Below are 16,056 nucleotides of genomic sequence, written 5' to 3' on the forward strand. Positions count from 1 at the left end.
AAAATTATTCTGATCTAAGATTAATATTTTGAATAAGGTAGCAGATCTTCATATACCAAGGTTTAGTTTCTTAGGAAATATTTTTTACTTGACAGTGTATTTCTAACAAAAAGATACTTTAAAAATGGAAACTCCTATACTTGTCATAATTATACAGGGAAGCATTGTTGCTGTTGTTATTATATTAAGGGATGAAAATATTTTGCAGACTTAACTTCTGAAGGATATAAGTTTATTTTTCATTTTGTAGTTTAGATATACAAGGATTTTTACCTGGAACAGTAATGTTCCTTCCTGAAACAAGTGAAATATGCATGGACATATTATATAGTTATTCCTTCCACATTATAACTTTCCCCATTGTGGTTTTGATATATCACAACTTGGCATGAGAAATTAAGTAGAAATTTTTTGGGAGTTTTGCAAAAACTGCAGATGACGTGAAGGCTAGCAGATGATATAGAAAAAGTTTAGAAACTCAGAAATGCATAAAATATATGTGTAGTACTGTGTTATATCAACATATTTTATCTTTTAATAATGATTCAGACTTCTTATCTGGCATGAAGAGAGGGCCAAAAAATTATACACAGATTTTTCCAGATTGTGAGAGTGTCATGCCCCTAATACCTGCAATATGGAGGGGATAACTGTATGTATAAGTTTTGTTTTTAAAGAAGACACAGTTAACTAATAAAGGGGGAAGCTAGGTGGTGTAGTGAATAGAGTTCAAGGCCTGGAGTCAGGAAGACCTAAGTTAAAATCTGGCCTCAGACACTTCCTAGCTGTGTCATCCTGGGCAAGTCATTTATTCCTATTTGCCTCAGTTTCCTCCTCTGTAAAATAAGCCGGACAAGGAAATAGCAAACCATTCCAGTATCCTTGTCAAGAAAACCCCAAATGGGGTCAGAAACAACTGAACATCAACCACAAAAAATAATAAAGAAAATTTAGGAACTTATAATAATAATAATGATAATATAAGTATATTCTGAAGAAGTGAATTTCTTACCATATAGTAACAGCAACCAAATTTGTGGCAGCAGAGGTGGTATCCTGATGTCATCTGCTGCTGCTCAGTCATGTTGTTATGTCACGAAGATGGTTTCTTAGATGTTTCTCTCCTGCTTCTGTTCTGAGGGGCTCTCTGCAGGGTTTGGGGGGGTGCCCTGGCCCAGAGGCCATGTTCCTACAAATGTACACTGGAGTTGCCAAGGGTAATCGCCCCTAATAGTTATTGTGCTGATGCAGATCATCACCTAGATTCATGAGTTGCCACAGAAATGTCCTTGGCTTCTACTTGCCATTGTCTTCTTTACTGAATTCTCTTTGACCCAGAGGAATGTTGGGGAGGGGGATTAAAAAACCCTCCCTCCTCAGGTTGCCACAATCAAACAAGTATCAGAGCCTTGCCATTCTCCTCTCTAGACTGTCACAAGGACCTATCCAGCTTCCCCAATTACCTTAAATACACTTAGGACCCCTAGGATTCTGGGGGTCCTGGGATATGGTACTCATTCCCAGGTCCACCACTGGTTTTGTCCTTCGAAAGAGCAGAACATCCTGTGGGAGCCCTATTTGGTTCAAAACCTATTTTCCTTTCCCTCCCTCCCTCCCTGCCTGCCTCCCTCCCTCCCTCCCTCCTTCCCTCCTTCCTTCCTCCTTCCTCCTTCCTTCCTTTCTTCCTTTCACCAGTTGGGGTCAAGTGACTTGCCCAGGGTCACACAGCTAGTAAGTGACAAGTGTTTGGTCTGAGGCTGGATTTGAACTCAGGTGCTCCTGACTTCAGGGCCGGTGCTCTATCCACTGTGCCACCTAGCTGCCCCCCCTACTTCTTTCTTTAGAGCCAATCAGAACTATGCAGGGAAGGAGTTAGTTTGTTGTTTAATTGTTGTTCAGTCGTTTCAGTCATGTCCTACTCTTCATGACCCCATCTGGGGTTTTCTTGGCAAAGATACTGGATCGATTTGCCATTTTCTTCTCTGAGGAAACTAAGGGAAACAGGGTAAATGACTTGCCCAGGGTCACACAGCCAGTAGGTGTCTGAAGTGGGATTTGATCTCAGGTTTTCTTGACTCTAGGCCTAGTGTGCTCTCCACTGTGCTATCTAGCTGCCCCATAACAGCTATCTGAAATCTTAATTTCTGGAAGGATGCTGACAATTTAATAACTTGAAATTTCCATTGTCTAACTGCTCCTTTTTCTGTATTAAGTGACCCATTCTTAAATTTGAACAAAACTTTTAAGAAAACTGACACTAAAATTTGCTGACAGATCCTATAATTTTTTAAATATGGTTTGAATTTCTAAAAAAATGAATGCTGCTTTGTATTTCACTGGTGATGAACACTGTGTACAGTACAGTCTCAAGCAGAATCTCTGGCCATTCCTTTAAAATTAAGACAAACTTTTATAAAAGTTATGTAACTTTTCTTGAGCAGAACCACAAATTTAATGTAAATTTAACATTCAAGAATTCTCTTTTGATAATAGGAGCGGCATAGGGGACAAGTATATATTTCTCCCAAGGAAAAATCCTCCAAAGCCAGAAGACAAGTGTGATGAAACATGTGTGAACAAGACAAGAGAACAATCTCCCGGGAATGTTGATTATCTGTTTTTTCTGAGGGTGTAGACTGAAGATGATGGCTCAAAGAAAGGGGTGTAAGGCAAATGGAACAGTCAAATATCTCTTGATGAAATGCCTGCAAACAAGAACATTTTTAAAGGATTGTTAACTTGGGCAAAGTTAATTTAAACAGTAGTCAGATATATCAAGAAATAGCCTACCTGGTAAGATCCATAGGGTATTCTTCTCCACTGCATAATATTATACACTTAACAGTTTGTAAAACACTTTCCTCACAACAAACCTGTGAGGTTAATATTTAGTCAGGTTAGACAATTTACTGACTGGAAATTTCCATTGTCTATTTCTGTATTAAGTTACCCAGTCTTGAAATGGAACACAACTTTTAAGAGAACTGAGACTAAAATTTGTGGGCAGATCCCATCATTTTTGAAATATGGCTTGAATTTCCAAAAACAAAACCAAACACTGCCTAGTATTTCACTGGTGATGAGGAGAGGGTACAATACACACCCATTATCAAATTAAGCAAATTATCTGGCCATTTTTAAAAAATCTAGACAAACTTTTCTCAAAATGATGCACATACTTGTGGGTGTGCAGGTAAGATTCATGGTCAAACTCTGTGGTTTTACTGGTGTGAAAGTTTGTGATCTCATAGATCTAGAATTGGAAGAGATCTCAGAGGCCACCTAGTCTAACTCCCCCCCCATCTTATAGATGAGGAAACTGAAGTTTGGAATGCTAAAGTCATGGTGACTTCAAGCCTATTGTTATTTCCAATATACTCTTTTGCTAGGTGGTACAGTGGATGGAATGTTGGGAGTGGAGTCACAAAGGCTGGAGAGCAAATCCTGACACAAACACTTAGCTGTATGATCCTGGGCAAGTCGCTTAACTGCCGTTTGCCTCAGCTTCCTCATTTGTAAGATGGGGATAATAATAATATCCATCTCCCAGGGTTGTTGAGGATCAAATGAGATGATAATATTTGTGAAGTGCTTTACAAACCTTATAGTGCTATATAAATGCTATCCATTATATCTATAATAATAATAATGAAGATGGGGGCAGCTAGGTGGCACAGTGGACAGAACACCAGCTCTGGAGTCAGGAGGACCTGAGTTCAAATCTGGCTTCAGACACTCAACACTTACTAGCTGTGTGACCCTGGGCAAGTCATTTAACCCCATTGCCTACCCCCCCCCAAAAAAAATAATAAGGAAGAAAAATAGACTGAAACAAATCATGCTATCTGGGGTTATTTTTTATGGGGGGCATAAATAGTCTACGACAAAGTTGTGACAAGTTGCTGTGAAAAAGCAAATTGCTTTATACATTCTGAATATTTCTAATGAATGATTCCTTTGTACTAAGCAGCAAGAAGTAACTTATTCATCAACAGAATAAAAAAACAACACTTGGTCATATGTGTCTGCTAGAAGGTAATTACCAGCTTCTTTTGACATCTTCATATTTTTATGTTAAAATAAGTTTCTAGGTTCTCTGTGCTTGATGCTTTCTTCCAATCCAGTTCCTTGTAATCTTCCTCTTTGATTGTCTTTCCCTGCACTTCCCATCAGCTTCCAGGGCTGTTTTTAGAGTTGTCCGAGTTGGACATGTGCAGGACTTTGCACAAAAATAAAACTGAATGGCAAGTCTTCCTTTCACAACATTTCTATTTTTTAAGTAATGAAGAATTTTTGAGAGCTAGAAGTTGATTTTAAAAATCATCTATTTCAACCCACACATTTTATAGGTGAGAAGATCAAAGCCCAAAGAGACTTGCCCTGGGTGACAGTCAGTCTCAGAGCTGAGAGGTGACACAGATGGGATTCTGACTCAGAATCCCAGAGCTAGAAGTAGCTTTGTCATTGTGGTCGTTATCATCATCATCATCATCATAATCATCAATAAACATTTATTTATTATGCACCATGTCACTGTTACAAAGAAAAGGAAAAGGCAATCTCTTCTCTCGAAAAGCTCACAATCTAATGGGGGAGATAACACACAAAAAACTATGTACAAATGAGTTATACACAGGATAAATTGGAAATAATAAAAGGAAGGCCCTAGAATGAAGAGGGACTTGGAAAGGCTTCTGCAGAAGGTGAGATGTTAGCTGGGACTCGAAGGAAGCCAAGAGGTAGAGATAAGGAAGAAGAGCTTTCCATATACATTAGTGGGGATGGTATGGGAGGGGGTCTGCCAGTGAAACTGCTGGAAGCTGGGAGATGGAATTTGTCCCAGGAAGAAAAAGGCCAGTGCCACTACTTCAAAGATTAACTATAGGGGAGGAGACATAAGAGAATTGCAGTAGTTGGGCACAAGCTAGGAAGGACCAGCTGGTCCAAGGACACTTCCTTTGGATATGCCGGCTGGGCATCCTGCTTCTAAGAGTAGAGGCTGAGACTCCTTTGGGGTTGGATGGGTCATTCCCAACCTTTCCAAGGATGGGAAGCTTTGAGGAGACTTGTTTCCATATGAGTAATCAAGATGAGGAAAAGCAGCTAAGCCAGGGGAGAGACAACAAACTTGTCTTCAGAGCAGAGATTGTTTCTGTACCTTTTCTCTGTCTGCTAATATGCGTGGACTAACAGGACAAACAGTTTTAAAGAAACAAAAACCAAATAACCAAACAAATGTGGTCTTGCAGAATCCCAGAGTTGTTTGGATATTTGGTAAATGGCTCTTGCCTGGTGGTAGCATAGCCTACAGAGATGGAGATTTGGAAAATGTACTAGATAATCACCATAAGTGAACATAGAGTCTCTCACCAGGAAGAATTGTTGAAGGAAAAAATCTAAGCCAAAAAGGTATGAGGTCTGAAGGGAGCAAAACAAGGAAGATTTCTGATAGTACTTAGGACTAAGGGTTCCTGATCTTTCTGAATGAGCACCGTAGTATCTCAGCTGAGAACTGAAGGTGATTCTATAGATACTGAAGGTGAGGGATCAAGAAGATGGGCAGAGCCTGGAGAGTGGAAGTTCAGATAGAGAAAGCCCGCCTGAAGGGGCAGGGCTGGCCTGGAAATCCTCAAGATTGTAATATGATAGTTACATTTTCTCCTTGGACTTTCTAATGGAAGCCTGAAACTACATCCCTTAAGCCTGGGAAAAGTTTGTTTGCATTTCTTTGTTTTAAAAGTTTATATTATCTTTATAAAGTTGTCCACAGGCATTTGCTAGTTTAGGTGAGAATGCAGTTGGGAAGAGGTAACTGAAGGGAAAGAAGAAAAAAGAGATTTTCCACTAAAGTGTTTTGTTAGAACACTGGCTTTGGCTGGGGACTTGGGGAGAGGGAGAGGCAGAGAGAGTTATGGATCCTTTTTGTTATAACTCCTGTTGTGTTGTTCTGTCTGACTCTTCATGACCCCATTTGGGGTTTTCTTGGCAGAGATACTGGAGTGGTTTACTATTTCCTTTTCCAGCTCGTTTTGCAGAGGAGGAAACTGAGGCAAACAGGGGTAAGTGACTTACCCAGGGTAACACACTTAGGCCAGATATGAACTCAGGGAGATAAACTTTCCTGACTCTAGGCCCTGCACTCTATCCACTGAACCACCTAGCTACCCTACAACTTCCTGGAGTTTTTATAATAGGAAGCCCATTTAGGAAATGAATTAGTAGAAGGGCAAGGAGAGCGAATATGAATGACTTCCCACCCTGCCTCAGCAGTGCTGGAGAAAACACACCCTCTTCTCCCCTGCGGAAATGTGCTGCTTTCTTACTGGCAGCTAGTGCGGCTGGAGAGTTTACTTCAACAAAACAGCACAAACCAAACAAAAAGCGGTAACTCTGAACTGACCTGCATTTGTATGTTCTCCCAGTCATCGTCTGAGATTTCCTGATCACGCCTCTTTTCAAACTGCTGAAGAATGCTTCTGTTTGCAGCTATGCAGTAATCAATTTCTGAAAACAGTTCTTCTATGTTTGTATCATATGAAGACAAGATCCGGTTGCTGATTTCTGTGAACTTAGAAAGGAGGAAAACTTATTAACTTTGAAATTTCTGATTAGTTTAAAGCAAATGTTGAATTTGGTTTAGGTAAGAAATCAAACAATTCTGTGAGTTCAGCTGTCCTGATGGCCACTAGGGCATTTTAGATAGAGAAGTCATTTATTAAGTGTTTACTATTTGCCCAGGCATTGTGTTAGTAAGCACTGGGGATACAAATACAATAGAAACAATAAAAATTTCATCAAAGAAAATGACAATGATAAGGCAACGTGCCAAAATTTATGGGATGCCCAAAAACATTTCTGAGAGGGGAATTTATATCTCTGAATGCTTTCATCAACAAAAGAGAAAAATAAATTAATGAATTTGTTATGCAGTTAAAAAAAATTTAAATAAAAAAATCCCCAACTAGAAAATAAAGTAGAAATTCTGAAAGTCAAAGAAGAGTGTAATAAAATTGAAAGCAAAAAAAGGCCACTGAATTGATCAATAAACCTAAGAGCTAGGTTTTTTTTTGAGGAGGAAACTAATTTAAAATAGAGTTAGAAAACCTGATTAGAAAATGAGAGAGGGAAACCAAATTGTTCATATAAAAATAAAAAAAGGAAAACGTATAATGATTGAAGGGGAAATAAAGGAAAATTATTAAAAATTATGTTTCTCATTTACATATTAACAAAACTAAACTTGGAGGAAACAGATGAATAGACAAAAATATGAAATACTCAGATTAAGAAAGGAAAAAATACACTATTTAAAGAATCCAATATCAAAAAAAGAAAACAAACAAGCCATGATTGAATTCCAGAAATACTCCAGGACCAAATGGATTCACAGTGAAATATATCAAACTAATTTCAATGGTAGGAAGCTCTTTACCCTAATAAGACAAGGAATCCATTAATTCTCTTGCTATGATACAAATATGGTTTTGATACATAAACTAGGGAGAGAAATCAGAGAAAGGATATTGCAGATCTCTGAGGAATATTGATACAAAAATTTTAAATGAAATATTAGCAACTAGGTTATAGCAACATATTAAAAAGATCATTCACTTTAACCAGCTTGGGTTTATACCAATATTTCAGGGTTGGTTCAGAATAAAGAAGACTAATAATATAATAAGACATGTTAATATAAATAATAAAACTAATATGATGATAATAGATGCTGAAAAAGCTTTTGGCAAAATCCAATACTCATTTCTATTAAAACCTCTAGAAATCATAGGAATAAATGGACCTTTCTTTAATATAGTACATAGTATTTTATTTAAATCCAAGAGATGGAGGAAAGTTAGAGGCCTTTCCAGTAAGATCAGGGGTAAAGCAAGGATGCCTATTATCTCCACTACTATTTAACACAGTGCTACAAATACCAGCGATAGCAAAAAGAAAAGAAAGAAATCAAAAAGATAGGCATAGGCAAAGAGCAAACAAAATTATTGATTTTGCAGATGATATCATGGTGTGCTTAAAGAACCATAGAAAATCAACTAAAATTAACTGAAAATAGTACACTCATTAGTGCACATAATGAATGCTGTGAAGTGGTTGTTATATTTGAATTGGCATTATGAAGTTATAATTAGGTAAAATATAGTAATTGATTCTAGCCCAATGCTAATTTCATTGCAAATTTGAACTATGCAAACACTGTGAAATTAATTATGGGCCCTAATTGAGACCTACCTATATAACATTTCTTAGCCTATACCCCCAAAGAAATCAAAGAAAGAGGAAGAGGATCTACATGTACAAGGATATTTAAAGCAGCTCTTTTTGTGGCACAAATTTGGAAACTAAGGGAGTATCTTCCCCCTTGGAAATGCCTAAACAATTGTAGTATATGAATGCAATAGAATATTATTATGCCATAAGAAATGATGAAATAGAAAATATGCAAGGAAACAGAAAACTTGTATGAACTGATGCAGTGTGAAGTTAAAACCAGAACAATTCAATAATATTATAGAGAAAATCAATTTTGAGAAACTTTAGAGTTGTGATCAATGCAATGATAAATTGTGTGTTCAAAAGAATGAAGATAAAATACTCCACTCACTTTCTTGCAGAAAGAGACATATATTTTCAGATATGGCTAATGTGGGAATTTATTTTGCACGACTATGCAATTATGTACTGAGGGATTTGTTTTTTATTTGCTCAGTGAGGGGAAGGGTAGTGGGAAGTACAGGTGAATGGAATAAATACTTGTTACATGAATAAAAAGAAGAGGAGAAGAGATGAAGGGACATACAAAGAGGATGGTCTTGCCAAAGAGAAGGGCCACTTCTTAATCAGATATCTGAATGAAAGAGAAGATAGTGGAGATGATGTAATGGACATGATATGAGAAAAATTGAAGAAGGAGGTCAGGGTGAAAGTGTGCTCTCTCTCTGTCTCTGTCTCTCCCACTCTCTCTCTCTCTGAATCTCTGAAATAGGGGGAAAGGAATAAGCATTTATATGGCACCTACTATATGCCAGTGTGAAGTCCTTTTTACAAATATAACTTATTTGATCCTCACAACAACCCTGGGATGTAGGTGCTATTATTATCCTCATTTTGAAGAAACTGAAGCAAAGAAATTTTAAGTGACTTGCCCAGGGTCACACAGCCAGTAAGTGTCTGAGGCTGGATTTGAACTCAGCACTTACTGACTTCAGGCCCCACACTCTGGCCACTGTGCCACCAGTATGAGGTCAGTTCCTTAGGATAGAAGATTAGGAGAAAAGGGTGCCATGGGAATCTGGAAAAAAGAAAAGATTTGGAACACATATTTTGATGAATAGAATAGCAAAGTGGTGAAGGAGTAGCACTGCCTTGCTTCAGAGAGGGATTAGTTGAGATTACACATTTGTAGTGAATCAGTTGGCATGGTTATGTGACTTCTTCCAGATCTGTTGAGCATTATGTGAATAGGAGTGGAGGAAGGAGAAGGTGGGAGTAATGCAGGATTGGGGTTGGTAAGGCTTGATCAACAATATGACAAGTGTGCAGGGGACATGAGGGCAGAACATAATATAGATTGCACTGGTGCACCAAGAGGTCAAGACTGAGGAGGAAAAGGTAGCCAGAACATGTGTGATGGCTTGGGAAAGAAATGAGGGATGGAGGGATTAATGACTGCAGTATGGGCAAAGAGTATGTGTGAGTGTGGGGGGAATAAGACAAAAAGAAAGATAAAATAATAAAAGTTTATGGTCAGATAAAGGAATTTTGGAGTTGTTGAACATAGAGGTAAAATCCTTTTGGGTGATAGCAAAATCAAAGGGTATGACTGTCCCTGTGTGTAGGTCATGCATGTTGATTGAAGACTGAAGATTGAAGAGCTGAGAAGTTCAGGTAGTTGATTGAACATCAAAAAATATGTTGAAATCTCCTATTATAAGAGCAGAAGATGGAGAGGAGAGAGAGAGAGGCTTTGAACAAGTCCCTGGACTCACTGAGGAAGAAAGAATAAATGTTCTAAAAGTTGGTCGATAATTGCCACCAGGATCTGGATTGGGTGATATATGTGGATGGTATAAGTGTCAAAAGAGGAGGGCTTGCTAAATGATGATGGCAGTTTTACAGATGAGGAAACTGAGGTTCAGAGCGGTTAAGTGAATTGCTCATAGTCACATAGCTAGGTAGAATCATGCTATCTACTGCTGCACACTGCCTCTCAGAAGATACCTGTTTAAAGATCTATCTAGCAGTTTTTAGTTGTAAAGAATGTTAAATCACCTAAACATTAATTGGTGAACCACTAAGTAAACTATGGTATATCAGTGCAATGGAACACTACAGGGACATGTAAAGTGACAACCACTTCACTTAATCTAAGATCTCATCACTTTGAGTACTCCTTCCTTCCACAGTACAGATGCATAACTTCTCATTCTGAATGATTCCTCTCTATGTCCAAACATCCTCTAGTGAGGATCCACCCGATTGCTAAAGACCTTCCTCTGGGTGTTTTAATATTTCATAGGCAACATTGATGTGTGGTTCAGTTTCATAGCGCGTCAACTGACTGGTGGTTGGACAGATGGAATATCCACAGTTAATGTTTGCAGATAATGTAAAAGTTGTGTGTTTCTTAGTCATTCTCTGTTGTCTCTTTGGTGGCCACTCTGTGTCAGCACTATGGTGGTAGAATATTGCCCAGGACTGAGGGTCATTTAGAATTTTTATCTGTTTCAGAAGTTGACACAGGCAAATTGAAAATAACAGGAATATAAAGATTTTTGGAAAGATGTATACGAAATGATGTAAAACAAAGAAAATATACATGTACTAACTGACTATATAAAAGGAAAAATGTATAAATACTGAACTGGGTAGACAAAGAATGGTAAAGGAATAGAGAGGGAATAACTAATAAGATGCTTTGGATTTACCATATGTAAAATGAATTTTTATATATATATATATATACATTAAGTATAAAAAGTTGTAATCTGTCTTATTTAAAAATAAGTGCATAATAAACTATTTATTTTTTTTGGAGTTCTATGAGATGGATGGGAGAAATTCAGATAAATATAATAATTTTTTCCCAATCCAATCATCCATTATGATGCTGTATGTTGTGCCCTTGGATCTCTAATTCCAGTTGGGCCATTAAAAACTCATCTTTGTAGTAGGCATAATGCTGGAGGGAAGAAACTAAGAAAGAGGAATTTTTGAGAGACAGTGTGTTGTACAAGAATGAACACTGGACTTGGAAGTCAGAAAACTGGGGTTACATTTGGCTCCTGCCATTTACCAGGCCATGGTCAATGTCACTAAGTTTCCGTTTTCTTATCTCATATATGGGGATGATATCTGTGACTATAAATATCCACTGAGACTACAAATGTAAAGTACTTTGTAAAACTTTGTAAAACCCTAAAGTCCTAACATAGTATTAGAACCCAGTGTGAAATAAACTATTCAGGTTTTGGTGCTAAATGATGTCTCTGGAGGAAGAGGGTCTTGTGCGTGTCTTTTTGGTTTTTTTTGTAATATCAAAGTTAAAAAAGGAAGAAAAAAGAGTAGAGTCTTTCTTAGAAACCTTCAACAGGAAGGAACAGGAATGGCAATAGTTACATAGATTATGAGAAAAGACATCAGACAGCTGCTGTTTTTTTAAGTTTGCTCAGAAATTATTAGTTTAATGTTTTTCTGTATTAAAATTGTTTTGTTTATATTTTTATATGACTCATATTTCCCTTCTCCTCATAGAGCTAGAACTCAAGGTATCTCAGAGGCCATCTAATCTAACCTCTTCATTTTACATGTCCCAGAGATCCATCCTTTATATCAAATTGCCGGTTTGGCAAAACCAACTTACAAATCTGACCTTATAGACTGTGTTCAGTCCCCCATAGCACCCCAACTCTACAAAGAAGGGAGAAGGGTGCACTGTCTTCTCTCTTCTTTGTGGTCAAGCTTCATCATTATCATTTCACAACATTCAGTTTTGATTATTTTGTTATTGTTCTTTCCATTTACAGTGTTGTCATTGCGTACATTGTTTTCCTGGTCCGTCTTCATTTTGCCAAGTCTTTCTGTGCTTCTGTGTATTCATCGTTTCTTACCAAGAGGTAATAGTCCATTACATTCATGTACCACAATTTGTTAGCTGTTCTCCAATCTAGGGGCATCCGCTTTGCTTTCCAATTTTTGCTATTACACTAAGTGCTTCTGTATTTTGGTGTATATGGGGATCTTTCTCTTTATCACTTAACTCCTTGGGGTATATACCTAGCAATGGGATCTGCTAAATGTGCCAAAAGGGCATGTTTCCCATGTATGTTTTGAGAGATATTTTTGATTCAAAAAATATGTGGAAAACCATGCTAATCTCTTTTCTTAAACACTGACTTGAGATTTATTCTTTGGAATATGTGGCCATAACACACTATCACATCTTGGTGGCAACATAGCTAAAATTGCAGGGACAGCTTTTTAAGAGGAGTCAACATATCCATATAGGAAATGAATCTTTAAGAACTAGGCTTATAAAATGACAGTATTGTCACAAAGTATTATAAAAATTTAAAGGAAGGAGACATCAATATGGATTCGATGGAAGAGGCCAATCTTGAATCACCTCCTCCTTTTCTAAATTCCTCTACCTGATGATCATGTGGCATAGTGTTGAGACCTCTTAGAACTATGACTACCTTCCTCAGGGTACACTCTGTCTTAGCAATCCCTTTCTTAAGCTATGGCATCCAGAACTGAACATTTGTCCCTACTCAATTTCATCTCATTAAATTTATTCCATTGTTCTAGCTTAGAAAATTCTTTTGGGATTGTAATTGTGCCATATAATGTACTGGATACTTTTCTCAGTTTTGTGTCCTCTGCAAAAGTGATAAGCATGCCATCTATGCCTTCATCTGTTATTGATGAAATATTGAACAGAAAAGGGCCAAGCCTGAATTGCTGGATCACTTTGCTACAGTTATTCCTCCAAGCTCATTTTGCCTTGAATTCTATGCATGACTTTGGACAAGCCACTTTAGCTCTTTGAAATGAGCTGGACTATGTGATCATTAAGATGCCTTCCGGCTCTTAAGTTCCATGATTCTACCCTTATTTCTCCTTTCTGCCAGCCAAGTACCTTATACATCCTTCAGAGCCCAGGTCAAATGCCACCTCTTTTATGAAGATTTCCAAGACAGGAAGCACTCACTCCCTGAATTCACAAACATTTACTGTTTACTATGCGCCAGGTACTGTGCTAAGTGCTGGTAGATAGAAAGGCAAAAATAATTCCTGCCCTTAAGGCATATGCTAATGGGAGAAATAACATGTCAAATAACTAGATGTATTATAAGATCTATCAGAGTTCATGGAATATAATGTGAAGGGAAAGCACCAATGGGGATAAGTTTTTTTTTTTTCTGAAAGGTCCCTTTCAGAAGGCAGGAGCTGCTCTGATCAGAGTCTTTAAGGAATCCAGGGAAGCTAAGAAGTAAAGGTAAGGGGGCAGAGTATTCTAGGTATGGAGGGAAACCAGTGCAAAGACACAGAAAGAAGACATGTCATATTTGAGGAAAGTCAAGTAGGCCAGTGTTGCTGGATATAGTTTAAGGCTGAAAAGTTAGGAAAGGTTCAGGTTATGAAAAGCTTTAAATATTAGAGGACCTTATATTTGATTTTGGGGATCAAGAAGGAGCTACGGAAATTCATTGGGAAGGGGATGGGAGGAAGAATATGACAAGGTCAGACTTATCCTTTAGAAGTCACTGTGGCATTTGAGTGAAAGATAGACTGAAGTGGGGAGAGACTTGAGGCAGAGACCCCAGTCAGAAGACTACTGCAATATAATAGGCAAGAGAAGATGAAGGCCTGAATTAAGGTGGTGGCTGTGTGAATAGAGAGAAGTGGATGTATGTAAGAGATGTTATGATGGCAGAAATGACAAGATTTGGCAACTAATCGGCAATGTGGGATGATTATAAATAAAAGGTCAAGCATGATGTTGAGGTTTTGAGTCTGAGTGACTGGGAGAATTGTGGTGCCCTAAACAGTAATGGGGAAATTCAGAAAACAAGAGAATCTGGGGAGAAAGACAGTGCGTTCTGTTTGGGATATGTTGAGTTTGAGATGTTTATGGAACATCCAGAACAAGATATGTAAAAGGCATGCACAACTAGCTTGGGAGAGAGGCTGGGATTGGACATGTAAATCTGGTAGTCACCTGCACAGGAATAGTAATTGATTTCAAATGAGCTAGTATAGAAGCAGTAAAGAAGAAGGCTCAGTACAGAACTCCAGAGGACATCCACAGTTAGTGATCATGACTTATAGGAAGAACCAGCAAAGAAGCTGAGACAGAGAAGTCAGAGAAGTAGGAGGAGAACCAGAGAGAGCAGTGTCTAGAGAGTGTCTCCAGGAGGAAGTGGAAGTGATTGACAGTGTCAAAGTCTACAGAGAGACCAAGAAGCAGGAGGATGGAGAAAAGGCCACAGAACTCTCATTGTAGGACTATACTTCCACCTGGCATTTTTTGCCTGGCATTATTATTGCATCCTGTACCTTTGTCTCGTCTCCCCAAGCAGACAGTAAGTGAGCAACTAGAGGGCTAAAGTCACCTTTTCTGCTCCACTCTATCCTCTTCATAATTAGCACTATGCTTCACACATAGTAGATGCTCAATAGTTATTGATTTGATTTGAAGAGGGAACTGATTTAAATTGAAGACGACTTCTTGGCCATATAGGTTGTAAGATTTTGGAAGATATCAAGATGAGTTCTAAATTTCCTCTTTTAAGGTTTTAAAGAATAGGGTAGAATACCACAAAGTCCAAAGACTCGAGATTTCAAATAACCTAAAAGATAATGCAAAAGACAAATAGTGGGTCTAAGTACATATGCATATTATTGATGATGACTTGCAGGTAACAAATGGCATAAAATATCAATCAGATTTGATCAGGGAAAAATATGGGCCAGTCATTTAGTGAAAATAAGAGCAGGTAAATGGGTGGCTGAAATACTTCACTGATGTCCTTGGAATGTTAGAAGACTTCAGAGGAAGGCCTGTACAATGCTTTTCCTGGGAGCAGAGATTTTCTCCTTATACCCCTGGAACAGTACCTGGTGCACAGTGGGTGCTTAAATGCTCATTGATTGTAAACGGACTGATTTTAAAAATGTGACTAACATATTCAGTAAATCTTCTAAGGAGAACTTATGGGTAACAATGGACAATAATTACATAGGATAAGAAGACATGAGTGAAATTGCCAGTTGTACCATTTGATCATCCTCATGGATGAGATCATAGATTCATTGAAGTATTTAAAGAACAGGGTGAAGAGCTTTATTTTCATGATTCTCAGGGTTACTTCTAGAACTATGATTAAATGATAACATAATCTATTAAGTGGCTAAGTAACATTTTATGGTATATTGCCTCCATTGCAAATTTTTACCACACATATTATCTAAAGCATATAATGATGTTTCCAATTGAAAAGCAAATTAACTTGACTGTTATTTTAAAGTATTAAAGGATCAAGTAATAGGAATACCCAACATTTACATAGTGCTTTAATATTTACAAAGCGCTATGCATCTGTTATTTCATTGGTCCTCACAAGGACCTTGGGAGGTAGGTGCTATTATCATACCCATTTTATACTTGAGGAAACTAAGGCTAACAGAGGCTAGATAACTTACCCAGGGTCCCAGAGTTATTCTCTGAGGAAGGATTTGAATAAAGGTCTTCTGTTACAGGGGTTTTGCCTACCACCCCCTTACCCTGCAAGCTGCATCTCAGCATATATTTATTTCGTGCTGGTCGTGTGCGCCATATTAGGCATTATTAGGTATGGCGGGGGGGGTGGTGGTGGTGAGGAATCAGTTGTATGTTAGCTGTCAAATCATGATGTTTAATTTTTTCCTTCTTTATTCTATTACTTCACTAAATATTATATTTAGATTATCTCTGCTAATTTAAGAAGCAGAATTTGGTAAAAAGAAAAAAATTCTAATTGATTTTACTGAGTAATG

General features: G+C 37.8%; 1 protein-coding gene across 1 annotated transcript in view; it reads right to left on the reverse strand.

Annotated features, from left to right (window-relative positions):
• Positions 1 to 2,462: 2,462 nt before the first annotated feature.
• RNF32 (ring finger protein 32) overlaps positions 2,463 to 16,056 on the reverse strand; it is a 73,141-nt gene continuing 59,547 nt past the window's right edge. Inside the window, exons 8-9 of the mRNA XM_021009574.2 lie at positions 6,401 to 6,568; positions 2,463 to 2,705 (exon numbers count right to left, since the gene is read on the reverse strand). Coding sequence (XP_020865233.1) covers positions 2,463 to 2,705; positions 6,401 to 6,568 — 411 coding nt within the window. The remainder of the gene's footprint in view (positions 2,706 to 6,400; positions 6,569 to 16,056) is intronic.

The sequence above is a fragment of the Phascolarctos cinereus genome, unplaced genomic scaffold (genome assembly GCF_003287225.1).
Source record: "Phascolarctos cinereus isolate Bilbo 61053 unplaced genomic scaffold, phaCin_HiC Scaffold_1;HRSCAF=81, whole genome shotgun sequence".
In the NCBI taxonomy this organism is placed as follows: Eukaryota; Metazoa; Chordata; class Mammalia; order Diprotodontia; family Phascolarctidae; genus Phascolarctos; species Phascolarctos cinereus.